The sequence below is a fragment of the Musca vetustissima genome, unplaced genomic scaffold (assembly GCF_032173495.1).
Source record: "Musca vetustissima isolate MV318-11 ecotype Yass unplaced genomic scaffold, APGP_CSIRO_Mvet_v1 utg4841, whole genome shotgun sequence".
In the NCBI taxonomy this organism is placed as follows: domain Eukaryota; kingdom Metazoa; phylum Arthropoda; class Insecta; order Diptera; family Muscidae; genus Musca; species Musca vetustissima.
In genome coordinates, this window is record NW_026875877.1 from 150,024 (window position 1) to 169,164 (window position 19,141).

The 19,141-nt window shown below is 33.5% G+C and overlaps 1 protein-coding gene across 1 annotated transcript in view; it reads left to right on the forward strand.

Moving 5' to 3' along the window:
- The window catches only part of LOC133338404 (inverted formin-2-like), a gene marked incomplete at its 3' end in the record, with an annotated part of 39,921 nt that overhangs the window by 12,011 nt on the left and 8,769 nt on the right, over positions 1 to 19,141 (forward strand). Inside the window, exon 3 of the mRNA XM_061546579.1 lies at positions 8,618 to 8,651. Within this exon, the coding sequence (XP_061402563.1) occupies positions 8,618 to 8,651 (34 nt within the window). The remainder of the gene's footprint in view (positions 1 to 8,617; positions 8,652 to 19,141) is intronic.

Below are 19,141 nucleotides of genomic sequence, written 5' to 3' on the forward strand. Positions count from 1 at the left end.
TCGCTCCAGATGCCGCAATTATGGCCCAAACATCTCGAATTTTTACATGGAGAATGGGATTGGGTCAAAGAATAAGCATGCCTGTTTTGATATAGATCGGTCAATATTTAGTGGGTCAAATGGACCCTGACTTTTGTGTGAAAAATGAAAAAATTTGTATTCTATATCGTATATATTTACTCCTGAAGGACATAGACCCGAGATGTTGATAGTATATCCAAGAAGAGTGGTTGTCCTTTAAATTGATACCAATTATATTGTCGTATGTACTCGGATGTGGGAGTTACACGTAAATATGTACAGGTGCTTACGTACTCAGATATTATTTAATGAACCATCACCTAGTGGGCGGAAATATAGCGCTGATCGCTTTGAAATGTTCCATGAGGTTCCAGTTATGGTCAACACAACGCCTATAATTTTCGGTGATGATCAGATAATAATTTTTGGGATGAAGTGGACCGAAAACTTAATTTTTTTGTGTTTTTCGAGTCGATCTATAGGCCACAATTGAAAACCGAACATCACAACACACAACTAATTAGAAGAGCTGTACTGAAAATTAGTAATATGTGTTGTCCTCTAGTCGGTGAAGAGGGTGCAAATATCACGAATATAGAACCACAGAATGTTAGATTTTCGTGGAAGTTGTGTAGGGTATCATATGGTCGGCCCCGTCCGACCATACTGCTCCGCTCACTGGTTTTTTTCTTTTTTAATTTTATGCTTTGTTAAAAATGTATTAGGGGGTGGGGACCGATGGGTACATCTTCTGAATTGATCTTGGCTCGGTAATTGTATTATAATATGCAATGTTTCTCTCAATTCGAACACTCCATTTGCCTTATAATGTATTTATTATATTTTAAAACTATTGACAGTTTGTGAGAATGTACCAGAAAGGGTGGACCCTTTCGCATAATATAAGGTAATGAAACGGATCTAAAACTATATTTTTGTCTGCTTTCCTGGGGGCTCTACAGGCCACAATTATAAATCGAATACCGCGAAATTTTATACCAGGAAGGGCAATACTGTTCCAATGAAATCGAAATTGATACCAATAGTATTGTTGTGTGTACTCCGATGTTATGATATTGTTTAGTATTACTATTACCCCACTATAATGTCAAAATGTAAAACTGATAGCTTTGAAATTTTACATGAAGTTCCGGTTATGGTCAAGGACGACGCCTATAATTTTCGACGCCTATAATTTAGAGGGGACAATGCATCGAGAACTTTATTTTTGTTTATTTTTTAAGTATTCACCTCTGGAAAATCAGATATGGAAAATATGCAAGGGTTAGAAAGGGAAGATGTCGATCTTCAATCGGTCAAGAGGATGCAAATATCGTTAGCCGGGATCGAAATATAAATCCGCAGAAAGTTAGAGTTACATGGTAGTTGCATCATATCCAGAGCTCCGAAATGCTCGCTCGAATTCGAGTAAAGAGTGAAACTCGCTCGAATTCGAGCGGGAGTACTCCTGCGAGTAGAAAAAGTAAATATAGTATACTCTATTTTTCTCTGCCACTCAAATAAGAGCGCAAGTGCTTTGCTCGTTTTCGAGTGGGAGTGAAATACGCTCGAAATCGAGCAGATTACACTCTTGCCGAGTACTCTTTTATATTTATTTATTTATTTTTTTTTTTGTTTGTGATACCGTTGTTTTACTTGATGTTGTTTGTGTGCATTGTTTGTTTGTTTTGTGATGTTTGGTTTGCAGTACTGCTGGGAAAGCATGCATCAACAAGCTCGTTTTCTGCGTTCTCTTTATGTAAGTCATTTCATATAAGATTTTTATTTGTACCTCACATGTGTAAACATTTTCAATAAACAAACAAAAATAAAATGTAACAAAATAATCAATGTCCTTTTATGTTTTTTGAACATGATCTATATTCCCACAGCACACAAAAGATCAACATCAAAAAAAATTTTGCTACTACACACAAACAAATAACCAAACAACCAAATTTATTTGTCCACTCGATTTCACTCTTAGAGTGAACTCTTACTCTTTTTCGAACATTTTGACTCACACTCTTTTTCTTCAACAAGCAGTACTCGCGAGCACTCCCAAACAAAATAAAAGAGTGGAGAGTATACTCCCTAAAAAACTCGTACTCTTTACTTACTCCGACTCGGGAGTATTTTTCACTCGCGAGTAAAATCGAGCAAATCGGAGCTCTGATCATATCATATGGCCAACCCCGTCCGACTATACTGCTCCGCTCACAGCTTTTAATTTCAAATCATATAATTTTAGTTTCTATGGCTCTACACTTGTCCGATTATATCTAGATATAGCTATATCTAGATACGATTTAATATCAACGTTTTGCCTACAAATAAATTCAGTGTGCATAACGGTTTATAAAATATTCCATGGGTTATAATATGACTCCAAAACGTATAGGACCAACTGAATTTAATTTTTACATAAACGGCTCAATGAAATTGTGGCCAATACTTGGAATGGCATACGTATCGGATGAAGCTCCAGCGTCCTTCAGCTCTCCTACCCCCTCACTGGCCCATTAGCTCGTCTGTGATAGACTCAATTGCTGTTCAATTTGCTTATAATAGATTCCCTGACCCTTCAGCTCATTCTAGATAGTCTATTCACCTACCCCGAGACTTGCAAAACTTTTAATTTATACTTGTTATATAAAAATTATGAACAAATTAGTTCTACATTGGCCTAGATAGAGTCTTCAAGTTTATAAAAATTTCGGCCAATAAATAGAATATCAGCATCTAATACTTTTGCCGTCCATTTTTTGTTTTTAATTTACTTGGTAAAGAACGTCAGGGTCATGCAATATGAATCCGTTTTTATATTGTCGAATGGGAACATGCAAATTAAAAGTTGTTTTTTTTAATATTCGTTAAAGCAATAACCATGAAGTAGCTTTACATGACAATTTAATGACATATCTAGACTATAGCCTTAAACCGACAGTTAACACGACCCAAAACCAATTTGAACACTATAAAATGTGAAAAAAAAATTAAAACAAAATTTGCCACAAAACAAAAAAACCCTAAAGGTTTAATTGTGAAACCGATAGAGAAGCCGACACCCATCTATTAAGATGATAATCTCAGTTTACCTCCCCGTTTGGAAGATTATTGATTTACAACAACAATGTTATGGAAATCGTGTTGCCATCGATTAGATTAGAAAACATCGTTGCGATCGATTTAATTATATAATCAGCAAACAGGGAGCAATAACAACAGCAATCTGATGATGCAAAAACCACAAGTTCAAATTTCATGTTAACACAAAAATCGATAATATTATCTTTTTCATTCAAATGGTAACAACTGTTGCAAAACCGCATAACTGATTTATTAAATTCTAAAAAAACGAAGTTCCTACAAACCTACATTAAAACCAGTAAGGAAAGTAGTAAAGTCGGACGGGGCCGACTATATGATACCCTTCACCACTTTGGGTATATTCAACCGATGAATCCTAACAGACGTCGCATTTTGAAAGGACCAGTAAAATGAAATTAGATACATAAACATTTCATTCTGCAACCGATACTAAATTTTTCATTTGGTCAGATATAGAAGCTATATCTAAATCTGAACCGATTTTCACGAAACTTAGCACACATTATTCCGGACCTAATTCAGTACTCTATGCCAAATTTCGTGCACATCGAAAGATGTATAAGGCCTTTGGTGCACCATTTACCTTAAATCGGACTAAAATATATATGGGACCTATATGTAAATCTGAGCCGATTTTCAGGAAACTTGACACACATCATTCTATACTTCATTCAGTACGCTGTGCGAAAATTCGTGCAAATCGAAAGATATATAGGGACTTTGTTGGACCATTTACATTAAATCGGACGAAAATATATATGGGAGCTATATCTAAATCTGAACCGATTTTCAGAAAACTTAACACACATCATTCTATGCCTAATTCATTACGATGTGCCCAATTTCGTGCAAATCGAAAGATATATAGGGACTTTGGTGCCCCATTTACATTAAATCGGACGAAACTATATATGGGAGCTATATCTAAATCTGAACTGATTATCATGAAACTCAGCACACATCATTTTATGCCTAATTCATTACGTTGTGCCAAATTTCGTGCAAATCGAAATATATATAGGGACTTTGGTACACCATTTACATAAAATCGGACGAAACTATATATGGGAGCTATATCTAAATCTGAACCGATTTCCATGAAACTCAGCACACATCATTCTATGCCTAATTCATTACGCTGTGCCAAATTTTGTGCAAATCGAAAGATATATAGGGACTTTGGTGCCCCATTTACATTAAATCGGACGAAAATATATATGGGAGCTATATCTAAATCTGAACCGATTTTTCCCAATTTCAATAGGGTTCGTCCTTGGGCCAAATAAGTGACCTGTGCCAACTTTCATCCAAATCGGATCATAAATGCGACCTGTACTTTGTTCACAACAATACATGGACGGACAGACGGACGGACGGACAGACGGACATGCGTAAATCGACTTAGAAAGTGATTCTATGCATATTCTCAAAAGGAACCATGTGTCTATCTCGTTTCCTTTTGCCTGTTACAAACATATGCACAAAAACATAATACCCTGTACCACAGTGTGGTGAAGGGTATAAAAACACTTTATTATCAATAAGGCAAGTAGTGGGAATATTAATGTAACATAGTTTTGTTGCTTTTTCGTGCATATTTATCGATTAATTAAATTTTTTTTAAATAAATTCAAACAAAATTGTGTTCAACAGATGCTATGCATTTTGACGTTGATGAGGGTCCCGATAAGCATCATTTAATAAAGTGCTCCTCTTTTGATGTCAATGCTAAATAACGAATGCTTATTTGTGGTATTATCTTTGATGTAAACAGTTTCGATTAATTTCTTTTGGATGGATACTAACTAAAATTAATTAAATCAATTGAAATTAATATTTATTCACGAACAAATATTACTGAAGAATGATGCGAGACATTTTCCCGCATATTTAAAAAAAAATTACAATTACATTTTAAATCGACATTTGCATTATTACTTTAATTCCAAAGGCCATTTTAAATGTGGTATTCTTTTTTCAGATCTATATAAATGCCTTAAATACTAACAACTTAACAATAAATAGAAAACATTTACGAAATAGTGGTTCCGTTATATTGTTATGCTCTACACAACCATGTTGTCAAGGTATTATATCTTTCTGCAGCTCCAAGAGTTTGTAAACGGCCACCTTTAAGTATACCGATATTCATATCTCGACTAGCTGAGTCGATCTAGACATGTGTGTCCATCCGTCCATTATAATTTGTAATCACGATACAAACCACAGTTATGGATAAATCTTCACGACATTTAGTACGTAGGTTGGGTTCTGGCCAATGAAGACCCCTATTTTTTTGGTAGAGAACAGTTAATACTTAATTTTTGCCGATTTTTCTGGTCGCTCTAGAGGCCGCATTTATGGCCCGAACATCGCGAAATTTTACATGGAGAAGAGGTCGGACCAAAGAATAGTCATGCCTGTTTCGAAAAAGATCGACCATTAGTTAGCGTATCAAATGGACCCTAAATTTGCGTGAAACATTACAAAATTTATATTCTATGGCGTAAATATTTACTTCTGAAGGATATAGACCCGATAAGTTGGTGCTATATCCAAGAGGAGTGGTTGACCAATTATATTGTCGCATGTTACTCGCATGTGGGAGCTACGCTTAAATATTTACAGGTACTTACCCATTTCCACACTAGAGAGCTGATCGCTTTAAAATTTCCCATGATGGTCCAGTTATGGTCAAGGACAAAGCCTATAATTTTCGTTGATGATCAGATAAACAAGAGGGTCAAATACTTTGAAGTAAATATCGGAATCAGAATAATACTATATGTCGATTTTCAAATGTCTGATCGCAATAATTAAGATAGTGTTCTGAAATTGTGTATAGACATTAGTAGTACTTTTAGGATGTTTGCAAACGGGGTATATAGCCATGTATAGCCAAACACGCTATATATGAGATATATATGGGTCCATATTTTGGTATATCACCATATTTAAAGCACATCCAATATTCCAGTAATTTGAGACATTTTCTCCTACTCCACAGAATTTGAAATTTTGAGTTGATAATCCTCATACCAAAAATGCTCAATATTGGTCCACTTATTATGTTCGGCCACTTTTTTCAACGACATTGTATGCAGTTTAATACTTTGGATCCTAATTGGGTAGAAAAATCTCCACACCAATATTGACAAAAGTTTCATGAAAGATTCCATATAACGGTATCCCTATTATTATTTCAAACGATATGGTTCTAATTTGATATTTTGGGTTGTCAAATCTTTCTACCTACAATTTACCGTGGTCATGGCCCACACATGGAAAAGACATAAAGATTCCACCTCATTTTCGGTATATTGAAGTCATTAAAGTGACTCTAATTTGTCTTTGAGAGAGTAATAAAGAGTTTTTGCAGAAAACTTGCACCTGTAAGATCCTTGAAGTAACATAGTCAAAGTATAAAAGTCCCTTCACATTTTGTGTATGTGGAAGGTTTTAGCTTTTCTCTTACACCATAATTTGGCATTTGCGGAACATTTTCTATATAGGTCAATTTATATAACCCATATATTTTGTTATTGCAAAATAGGCTGGTGTAATCCCAATATTTGGGTGTTATAAAATAACTATTTATTAGTGAAGGTGTTTTATTTTTCGATATATTTAATGTTTTAGCCTTTTTTTTATCGGTGTAACTGTACCGAAGTCGCAGTGACTTCATTGGAAAAATGCTGATGAAACATTTAAAGTAACGAAAAAGTCGCAGGATATTTATATGAAGGCTATGTAAGAACATGAACCATACTTTTTTGCGAAAAAATTGTTAATAAAACCCGGAAAGCCAAATTACAGTCACTTCGGCAAAAAAGGCTAAAACATTAAATATATCGAAAAATAAAAAATTAAAAGCACCCCTACTAATAAATTGTTGTTTTATAACAAGAACAAAATGGGATTACGCCAGACTATTTTGCAATAACAAACCCCATATAAAGTCCCCCTCACTTTTAGTATTTTGAAAGTTTTAGCCGCATTTTCCCACCTATATTGTACCATGTTTTGGAAAGTTGAGCCCCATTTTCGGTATTTTTAAGACGGTTGTAGAACAAAAGTGACTTTAAAAATACATTATAGATTTTTCAGAGAAAATGTTCAAAATTTGATTTGTCATTCGAAAGTACATAATCAGTTCATTATTGTGAGTCCTATAGGAACTTATAGGAATTCATAAGCTACTCAAATTTTAGCTATTTTCAAGCCTAAAATTCGAATGTTTCATTAATTGCATACCAAATTTATACATCAAATTTATGGAATTTTTTTCCAAATTCCTCTTACATATGTAATTATATGCATGTGATGATACCCATTATTACGTACATATATGCGATTGTCACAATAACAACGTCTTTCGTTAGCATTCAACGAAGTAACATATTTTATCAACTTCACTTTATAAGCTTAACAATATATCTTTTTTGTCGATGTGCAAATTAATTTATTTAAATTGAAAACAATGAAAACGTGATGCATTTGTATAAATCTGCACAGTAGGATGTCCAGAATGAAACAAATATTACAAAAGAAATTCTTGTAAACTGAATGTGAACAGAATTTACTAGGAAATGTTGCATAATAATTGCCCTACATACATATTTATAATTGTACATCTCATCTATGTTAATTCAATATACATAAATATTTATACTTTATTCTTATAACCATGACAATCACAATTTTAAATTGGCTATTCTCAATCCAATTCAAAGCACGCATAAAATGCAAATGCATGACGAACCAACCCACAAACCAGCGAACCACAAAACCAAATGTCACTCGACATTTAACACTCATCAGTGAATTTCCAAGAAATTGGTCAAATGATGCATGCAACAAAGTGTTGCGGGAAACCATATACCCATTGTCCCTCTTTTGTGTGATTTTTCATCAACAACACACAGAACAGAAGTGCAAGTTCATGAACCCCCGGAACACTGATTGTTGCTGTAAAACGACGGATGAATTTCCGTTTTTTTCGTCACCACACAATGCATCTGACACTTGGCATGTATCATGACGTTTGGCTCCATCATTTGGATTTTTGACACATATGACATTTACAACATGTTTCAAAAATTTCAAATTGAAGAAAAATATATTTTTTGTTATTAATCTGAACACCATGCGTCCGTTCAGCCATCTATTTATCCACCCAGACCGCCAGCCAGTTAGCTAGCTAACCAGTCAACCAGTCAGTCAGTCAGCCAGCCAGCACATGTCATGAATGTGTTAATTGATATTGATAATGTAATTTATTTGTATGATTGTGTCTCCGGGCCAGACGCAAGTGGTTTATCTAGATTTGTTGACAATGATGGACATATTTTTAATGTGTTGGTAATTTTCAATCCGGATATAAAAGAATTAAACAAATCTCATTTTGTTCTGATTACTTTCGTATTTTTTAGATTTACTTATATTATACATTTAATTAAATCAATATTTTTTTTATTTTTTTTAGGTTTAAAAGTTCTTCCTCTGTTAAATAATTTAAGGTAAGTAAAGCATTTCATTATATAATGTTATGGAAGAGAACATAAAGTAAGTTTTATTATAAATTAAAAAAATGAGTGCAAAATTAGTTAAGTTAGGCAGGCCGGACTTTTTATATCGTCCACCACATTTCAAAAATATTGGACTTACATTAAATATTTTTTGTAACGATTTTTCTAAATCTCCAAAAATAACAAACAATTCGGACAATGCTACAAGGAACTTAAAATTTTCAAAAATGGTCTAAACCTATACACGCCATATCCACTATTTAACTTTATATTACAATGTCTGTGCAAATTTTCAAAGCTCTATCTTAAATATTGCGACATTTATCGTGATTTTAGATAGATAGGCTGACAGGGCTAAATCGGATTTCCAACGAATATTTTTAGGTGTTACAAATTTCATATACACCAAAACTCATAGTGGAGGCTATAAAAATTTCCATATTATGATTATGGCTCATGCAGTCTCCACAATATTTTCAAAATAGAAAAGAAAATATCTGAACCGATTTCAGGGAAACTTGCCAGAGACTAATTTATACTACACCAGTACGTTGTGTCAATCGGCCTAGCTATGGACCTTTTCTCGAAGCTTAGCAACATCATTCTAGACTTAATTTAGTGCCCTATATAGGGGCTTTGGTGCACCAATTACATAAAATCGGACGAAAATATATATGGGAGCTATATCTAAATCTGAACCAATTTTCACGAAACTTAGCACACGTCATTCTAGCCTTAATTCAGTACGCTATAACAAATTTCGTCCAAATCGAAAGTTATATAGGGACTTTGGTACACCATTTACCTCAAATCAGACGAAAATATATATGGGAGCTATATCTAAATCTGGATCGATTTCCAGGAAACTTAACACACATCATTCTAGACATAATTCATTACGCTATGCCAAATTTTGTGCAATTCGAAGATATGTAGGGACATTGGTACGCCATTTGCTTAAAATCGGACGAAAATATATATGGGAGCTATATCTAAATCTGGACCGATTTCCAGGAAACTTAACACACATCATTCTGGACATAATTCATTACGCTATGCCAAAATTCGTGGAAATCGGACGATATAAATTGATACACAATTTTCATTAAATCGGACGAAAATATATATGGGAGCTATATCTTAATCAGAGATGGTCCGTCAGAAGCAGTGACGTAAATGACATACATTTCCGACGTATAATAAATTCGTCAGAAACGTCGGAAACCCACGCAAAACCATTAGGTTTTTGACAAAATAGCTATTTCTATTAATCAATTTGGAAATTCCGTATGCTTTACTGAAATCCATATCAAATTTTATTCTCCAAAAAGTTTAAAATTTGTTAATAAGTTCTAGTAAGGAATACTCATATATATGTACAAATAATGTATACTACTGAAAACAACTCTATATGGTAATAATATTCAAATAAATGACGTTTACTACATTTATTACATTTTATACAGGTATATAACGTTTTCGACGTTTACACCTTTTTGACAGTCGAAAACCTTAAAATTCGTCATACGGACCATCCCTGATCTAAATTTCATATAGGGTTCGTCCTTGGGCCAAATAAGTGACCTTTGCCAAATTTCATCCAATTCAGATCATAAATGCGATCTGTACTTTGTTCACAGAAATACATGGACGGACGGACATGCATAAATCAACGGAGAAAGTGATTCTATGCATATTCTAAAAAGGAACCATGTTACAAACATATGCGCAAAGACATAATACGCTGTACCACAGTGTGGTGAAGGGTATAAAAACCTAATCAAAACCCAAATCGCTAAGTCTTTGAGTTATCAACCGAAAGAATTGGTCTGCAGGAGTCTAAATTTTCCATTTCAAATTTAAAACTTGTTATTTTTTATGTGCTTCTCATTTGACGTTTAAATTTCAATTTGATTCACGTTTAATTCTAATATATATCTTATCTAATGAATAGCATTAAAAATCGGATTATACTAATCCCATTATCATTATTATCAATATACATACAAACGATTTGATTTTTATAAACAAAACATTTGCATAATTGCCTGCAATTAGCTATTAATTAGCCACATTTCAGATATTATACAAGATTAAAGAAAGAATTATCTTAATTCGATATTTTATCTTTCTATCTGGCATAGTTAACAAAAAACAAAACACCACATTCCTAACCAAATTTCGTATTTGAAGCCCTTCATTGACCTCAGCTAGCAATAAAACTGTCATAACTTAACCTTTGTTGTATATCATCATTGTATGGTGAATGCATGTATGTATGTACGTCCGTGCTTTTCGGTGACGTCGTATATCAATGTAGATATTTATGAAAATCAAAAATGCATAAATTTCCATCAGTCGAAATTATTGTTGACAGCTATAATGTAAATAATTGCTACGGCCCTAAAATGTAAGACAGTCAACAAGCCAATCATCCTCAAACGTGATTATGTTGCAAAGACATGTCAATGGAAAATTTAATATTTGAATTAATTATTCAAATTGATAAACAAAAATCTTTTCGATGAAATCGTGTACGACAGAAGGGTTTCCATATTATATCAGTATGAGAAATGAGTAAAAATCATTTTGTTGGAAACAAATGATATAAATTAGTTTTAACTTTCAAACTATTTTCAATCTATAATTAAATTTCAAGCGTGAAAGAAAGTGTTTTTAAACTCGAGGGAAGGGAATCTATCGCAATATAAAACTAAAAAATCACAAAACTCATTTAATGAACCTTCCATTTAAACAAATACAAATACGTTCTCATATGACAATGACTAATAGAACCTTTAAGGTAAATATCCTTAAATCAATTTACTATTCCATACAAAATTTGCTGGATTTTATTCTGCTTATTTGCATCATTCCAAAATTTGAAATCCAATTTTCTGTTAATTCTGGCTAACCAAAACAAAATTGCCATTTCAACGTGAGCAAAATCAAAGTCAGTCTCTCTCACACTCTGTCTTTGATAAATTAAACGGTCAGAAGCATTCCATGATTGATGCCTTTAAGGTATTTCTCATATCAATTTAGCATACATGATTTCTTGTGTAAATCTTTATGACGATAACAATCAGCTACACATCAAACATCAACAACAAATTGGTCATTTGGTTGCATAAATTCGTCATATCTGAAGTTGGCCATTCGTTTAGCAATTCTGTATGGACGCTTATAAAATTAGTGGGTGTGCATTTTGAATGCATTAGTTGTATATTATTACAGATACAATAGCTTTACAGTCTATAATTTTTAAGTACGATTATATAGATGAACAATATGGGATCTTTGGGGGCAAATTATACTGTACCATTAGGTATTTTTTGGCCGAATGAAAAATGCTAAAATATAGACGTTGGTGATTGATCGTGCCAAAAAATACCAAAACTCGGTCGAAACATTTGTATGAGGACTATGTCATTGTAAGTTATCTGCCCGGAGGTATTAGTTTGGGGAAATGAAATCCATACTGATAGGTTTCTCGTAAAGTATCGATCAAACAATTTCAGATTTATGCTGGTTGGAAGGATGACATTTCGCAGGAAAAACATTATTTTGCTGTTTTTTGTTTTGTGCTTTCAGTAGTGAGTTACAGGGTGTTAAAAATGGAATTGAACAAAGAGAAAATTCGTTGCATTTTACACTTTTCTTCTGATGCAATGGTTCCGATAATGTAACAACCAATTATGTGCCCTTTGGTTTTATAGATTCCGTTCAGGAATTTTTGATGTTAAAGACGCACCTCGCACAGGTAGGAGGTCGTCCAAAATGTCGAAAAAATCGAAGTTGACCGTCATGTTAGCAGTCGTAATATCGCCCAGGAGCTAATAATCGACCATAATTGTTTTAAACAATTTACAAAAAAAATAATGGATTTCTTTTTCCCTAACCTATTATTTTATTTACACCGTGAAAGTAAAATCTGAAATTGAAGTTTTTTCCCTAAACTGTTCTGTAACCTCAAATAACCCGAAAATTGGGTCGGAGCTTTATATGGGTAGACTTATATTTTTTTTCTGTGAAGACTTTTTTACCCACAAATTCAACTCGCATGACAAATTGAAAAAAAAGTCATATTCGATCGAGTAGTGTGGTATGTGGCACCGCTGATGAAACAACATATTATCCAAATTGTTTATGGTCATAACGCTCCGAATTGACGGTGACAGTCGTTTTCAGAGAATTAGATATAATTACAACTTCGGACAAAAGATCATTTAATGTCCTCGCTTCAATTACATAGTCGTAGTAGGTTTTGTAGTAGATTTTAATAATGTTTATGCGTTGTGAGTTCCATTTTCATCAATTTCAGGTTTTTAACTGAAAACTAAATCCAAAATTAGAGGCAATTAAATTAGGGGGTACCGATATACGGTCCTACCAAAATTGATTATCTGTGGTAAGAATTATACAATGTGAACCGAAACCAGTAAGGAAAGTAGTAAATTCGGACTGGGCCGACTATATGATATCCTTCACCACTTGCGTATATAGTACATATGTATGCTTACAATTGTATGTCAATTTTTCCTCGAAGGAACCTACTCATGTCTTTCTGCAACCTATGATAAATTTAATTTCATTCGGGCAGATTTAGAGTCTTCTGCGTATCATGAGACAAATTTATGGAAAACGATTTATAGCAAAATTGATACACGCTATTCGGTACGCCGCACTGTTCGAATTTAATCTCAATCAGACACCCGTTCGAAATACATATGGATGCTGCATCTGCACCAATTTCAACAAAACCCATTAACGCCATTCAAGTCTCAATTTGATACGTTATGCAAAATTTCGTGTTAATCGGAAAACATTAGGAGTTTGGTGCACCATTTATGTAACAACGGGCGAATATATATATATATATCTAAATGTGAACGGATCTTCACGAAACTTAGCACAAAGCACTCTAGACTCAAATATATATGGGAGCTATATCTAAATCTAAACCAATATTCACGAAACTCAACACACATCATTCTAGGCTTAATTCAGTACGCTGTGCAATATTTCGTCAGAATCGAAAGATAAATAGGGACTTTGGTGCACCATTTGTCTTAAATCGGACGAAAATATATATGGGAGCTATATCTAAATCTGAATCGATTTTCACGAAACTTAACACACATCATTCTGGGCTTAATTCAATTCGAAAGATATGTAGGGACTTTGAAGCACCATTTACATTAAATCGGACGAAAATATATATGAGTGCTATATCTAAATCTGAACCGATTTTCAAGATACTTAACACACATCATTATAGAGCTAAATCATTAGGCTGTGCAAAATTTCGTGCAAATCGAAATATATGTAGGTACTTTGGTGCACCATTTACATTTAATCGGACGAAAATATATGTGGGAGCTATATATAAATTTGAAACGATTTTTCACAATTTCAATAGGGTTCGTCCTTGGGCCAAGTAAATGAGCTGTGCCAAATTTCATCCATTTCGAATCAAAAATGCGACGGAAGGACCGACATGCATAAATCGGCTTAGAAAGTGATTCTATACATATTCTCGAAAGGAACCATGTGTCTATCTCGTTTCCTTTTGCCTGTTACAAACATATGCACTAAGACATAATACCCTGTATCACAAGAGTGGTGAAGAAGGGTATAAAAAATAAAGCTCAAAGTCACAAGATTTAAAATATAAAACATTCTTTTTGTTGTAGCGATGGATAATTAATCCACACACCTACAGTTGCTTCCATGGTATACACATGTTTTTGCGCAACCGTTTTTGGAAGTGTGTTGATGGCTCAGAACGTTGAGTGGTCTTGGCAACATTTGTGTTGCTCCGAGGACCTAGGTTCGAGCCCTAGCCGTGCTCGGCTGAAATTAATTTTTGTTATTTGAATTTTTGTGATCATTTTGAAAGTGATTTTAAGTGATTTTTATACTCTTTCGTGTCGAGCTCGAGCTTAATTTCAGCCGAGCACGGCTAGGGCTCGAACCTAGGTCCTCGGAGCAACACAAATGTTGCCAAGACCACTCAACGTTCTGAGCCATCAACACACTTCCAAAAACGGTTGCGCAAAAACATGTGTATACCATGGAAGCAATTGTAGGTGTGTGGATTAATTATCCATCGCTACAACAAAAATCTGCTTTGAAAAGGACTGTTCCTAGAATGAAGACAAATGTCGAACTTTGACAAATTTGAATTTAATTCGCATATGCAAGTTTCGCATCAGGGCGGAATAAATACAAGTTATCAACGTACGACCTTTGTAAAGCCACATAGCCCAATATGCCTGATGAGCCGCTTAACCAACGGCGAAACACGTCGCATAATGGTGGGTACGTAGGTTCTTCTCCTGGCTTTCCTTTTCATTGCAAAATTTAGATCATCAAGCTCGACTCGAAAGAGTATAAATAACCACTTAAAATCACTTTCAAAATGATCACAAAAATTCAAATAACAAAAAAAAAAGTTTTAAAATTAAATTCAATTAAATTGAAGAAAAAATATCTCTGGAGCTATTTTTAACCCAAATAGCTCCAGAGAGATTTTAAACTCGAATAACACAACAAATAATGTAAAAAAATCGAATTAAATGATTTTATATATTATTTGTTGTATTATTCATTTCAGATATTTTTTAGTTTTCCCCAAATCTTTCTAAATGCCTCATATTTCATACGTATCAACTTTTATAAACAAAAATTAATATGTTTACCGCTAAAATTGTTGTATGATGCTAGAATAGATTAAATCTAAAATTGGATACATAATTGTATATATACTTCAACATCTTTGACATGATGTAGATTTGTCGGTTCTTTCTTATATGCTTATATCATATGATCGTGACTGATTTTCAAAATATAGCAATTATTTTCAACGTTCATCCTAACATAGTAATATTATAGGTTACATAAAAAATAAATTACTGGTACTATATGTGTTACGAAGTTAAACATTATCTACAGGTCAGGTAAATAAAACTAATTACAAATTCATCTAGAGATTAGATTCTTTTCTAGTAAATTAGTAGTATTAGTAGGAGACTCTACAGACTTTTCCAACAGTATCATATTACGAATAATTGACACTCGACATATGCTACAGTAACAACTCGCCTTACTAACATAATAATTAATTATACTACAGACTATGTTATGAATGTTAATATGTATATTTAAAAACTATTTGCATAATTTAATGTCATTAGTCAAAAGACCAATGATCTAAAGTATTAAACATATTTATGTTATGAGTATATCAATACTAGTAGTTCCAACTCCGTCACAAAAAATCAATTTCTTCTTGACGCCGTGTAAACAAAAACTTCACGGATTAATAGCTGACGGTTAATGTCAATCATTCATTTAGCTAGATATTATACTAAGTCTATTAGTTGGCTTCTTTTTTTTGTGGACCGGTATTGTTTTCCAATAACCCGTGCCGAAATTAATTATTTTTTTGTTTTTTTGCTACAACAAAATTAATGATATTTAAATTTAACACAAAACAAACCCCAACTTCTTGAATGAAATTGGCAACAGGTGCCATCTCATTCTAAAAATGTGGAATTGCTCACACAAAAATAAAAACAAAAATTAACTGCAGGCATAGATAATATAAGCTGATCGTCAGTCGCAATAAAAATGTCGGTTGTTTAGATGTTTTTTGTTTGTTTTTAATTTAATGCAAATATCCAATGTCCATGATCAAACCAATAAAATCTGTATTTATTGATTTTGTTTTCAAATGTCCCAATAACATTTTGAATCTAATTAGCATTTTTATAAAGGGAGGGAGTTGCGTTTCAGGCCACCCCCCCTGTATTCAGTTTATCGTCAAATATCTCAACGAAAGGTTTATTATAAAATGTATTATTTCGCGAACAGGTGAGATGTTTGGGAGATTTAAAATTAGTAGATAAATACAAAAAATTAATTGGCATCTGTAAAAATAAAAAAACACCTAATGCCAGACCTGATTCTAAATTCCCAGGTTCTAACTATAAAGTTTTAAAAGAAGTGTACTTCCAGCCGATTAATATTGCATGGATCAATGCTATATTTTTGTTCACCAAATTTGAAGTTTGCCTAACAATTCGTAGCTCCGAAATTTCAAGATTTTTAGAGTTTTCGCACCTTTTTCAACTAAATCAACTATAATTTTTTATTTGGATTTTCATTGGGTAGAAAATATCCCTACCAAGATTTTTTAACATTGGTCAATGTATTCAGTTCTTCGTTTAACACTAAAATGTGTCTGGAAATTGAATAATTTTATCTTTTAATTCTAAGTGCAAAAAAATTTTCCTACCGTATTTTAAAGTAGCCTCCTATATAATGATATTTCCAAAATTTCTGTATTTTTGGAAGATTGGGCACGCTTTTCTACCAAGTTGCCTACAAATATATGTATATATATATTCCTGCAAAAAATTAGGAATTTTGGACCCAGTTTCGAGTTAGCCTCCATTTAATGGTGCCCCCTCATCGACTTTCCAAGTCGATTTATGCATGTCCGTCCGTCTGTCTGTCTGTCCATGTTAAATTGTAAACAAAGTACAAGTCGCATTTATGATGCGAATTGGATGAAAGTTGGCACAGCTCATTTGTTTGGCCCAAGGACGAACCCTATTGAAATTGGGAAAAATCGGTTCAGATTTAGATATAGCTCCCATATATATTTTCGTCCGATTTAAGGTAAATGGTGCAGCAAAGTTCCTATATATCTTTCGATTTGCACGAAATTTGACACAGCGTAATATATAAGGTCACGAATGATGTGTGCAAAGTTTTGCGAAAATCGGTTCAGATTTAGATATAGCTCCCATATATATCTTCGTCCGATTTAAGGTAAATGGTGCACCAAAGTCCCTATATATCTTTCGATTTGCACGAAATTTGGCACAACGTACTAAATTAAGTATAGAATGAAATGTGCAAAGTTTCGTGAAAATCGGTTCTGATTTAGATATAGCTCCCATATATATCTTGGCCCGATTTTAGGTAAATAGTCCACTAAAGTTCCTGGAAATTTTTTGATGTGAACGAAATTTGGCACAGAGTTATGAATAAAATCGAGAATGATGTCTGCCAAGTTTCGTGAAAATCGGTTCAGATTTAGATATAGCTCCCATATATATTTTCATCCGATTTAAGGTAATTGGTGCACCAAAGACCCTATATATCTTTCAATTTGCACGAATTTTGGTATAGGGTACAGAATTAAGTCTAGAATGATGTTGCTAAGCTTCGTGAAAAGATCCATAGCTAGGCTGATTGACACAACATACCGATGTTATATAAATTAGTCTCTGGCAAGTTTCCCTGAGATTTATAACAAAATGCGTCGTCTGCTAGGATACATATGTAAAATATACCCAAAGTGGTGAAGGGAATCATATAGTCGGCCCAGTCCGACTTTACTACTTCCCTTACTGTTTTTTTTTTTTTTTTTTTTTTGTTTTTTGGGTTATCTGTGGATAGGAAACTTACACAACAACCCAAGTAATTGGCCAAATTGCGGAGAAATTTGAAGAGTTTAGTTTCGCTCGTTCCGCTGAAATATCACTTCTTCGGCACACCAAAGTCCTTCTTCGGCACATTGTGGAGTATTTTCCATTTAGATCCTCTCCATATAAAGTCCAGCTCACCCAAAAACTGAAAACAGGCTGACCAATCACAATGTCGTAAATACGTGAAAATAGACGGTGAACTGCAATTTCTCGTACCAAATTTTCTTAATCGTCATCGTATTGTGGATTCTAAGAATCCTCAAGTAATTGAAGAGAGGTTACTACTTCCAGAAAAGGGACTGTTTAATGCATTTTCTGCACGGGGGACAACCGACAATTCGGGGCGTTATGGTCATATGACACATGCTATTGAAGAATACTACTTGGAGAATATGTACATTCAATTCATACTACACAACTTGAGCGAATATGGCTCTATTGCAAGATAAACTTCATGATCGTGTAATTTATCGGCGTGGTGATTTGACCCCATTCGACTTTTATGGGGCTAAAAAGTCGAATGGTTTTTATGAAGTTAAACGTTCAACTCTTGAGCACAAGATACAGTCCAATATGTGTCAAAATGTGGTCGAAATTTTCCTCAAAACATCAATGTTAGCAATAGTTCGCGTGGAGATCATTTAAATGATGTAGTGTTTCACAAATCATAGATCAAACTTTATGATAACCATGATATATCATGAAAAACTTTTTTCATATTTGTTTTTCTACGTTTACTTTTGAAACCACAAAATATATATCCCTGTATTTTATTTCAGTTTTTGTTTCACTATTTGTCAATATAGTGTTATCACTGAATATTGCCAAAAGGCTATTTACTTCTGTCCTTGTTGAACAAAAAAAAAGAAACAAAAAACTTTTGTACAAACATTTAGGCCCAAGGCAACTGCATATTTATTGCCCTTTATTGCCTTTTTCACACATCCTTCAACTTTACTGTGACTGTGAAACACTATT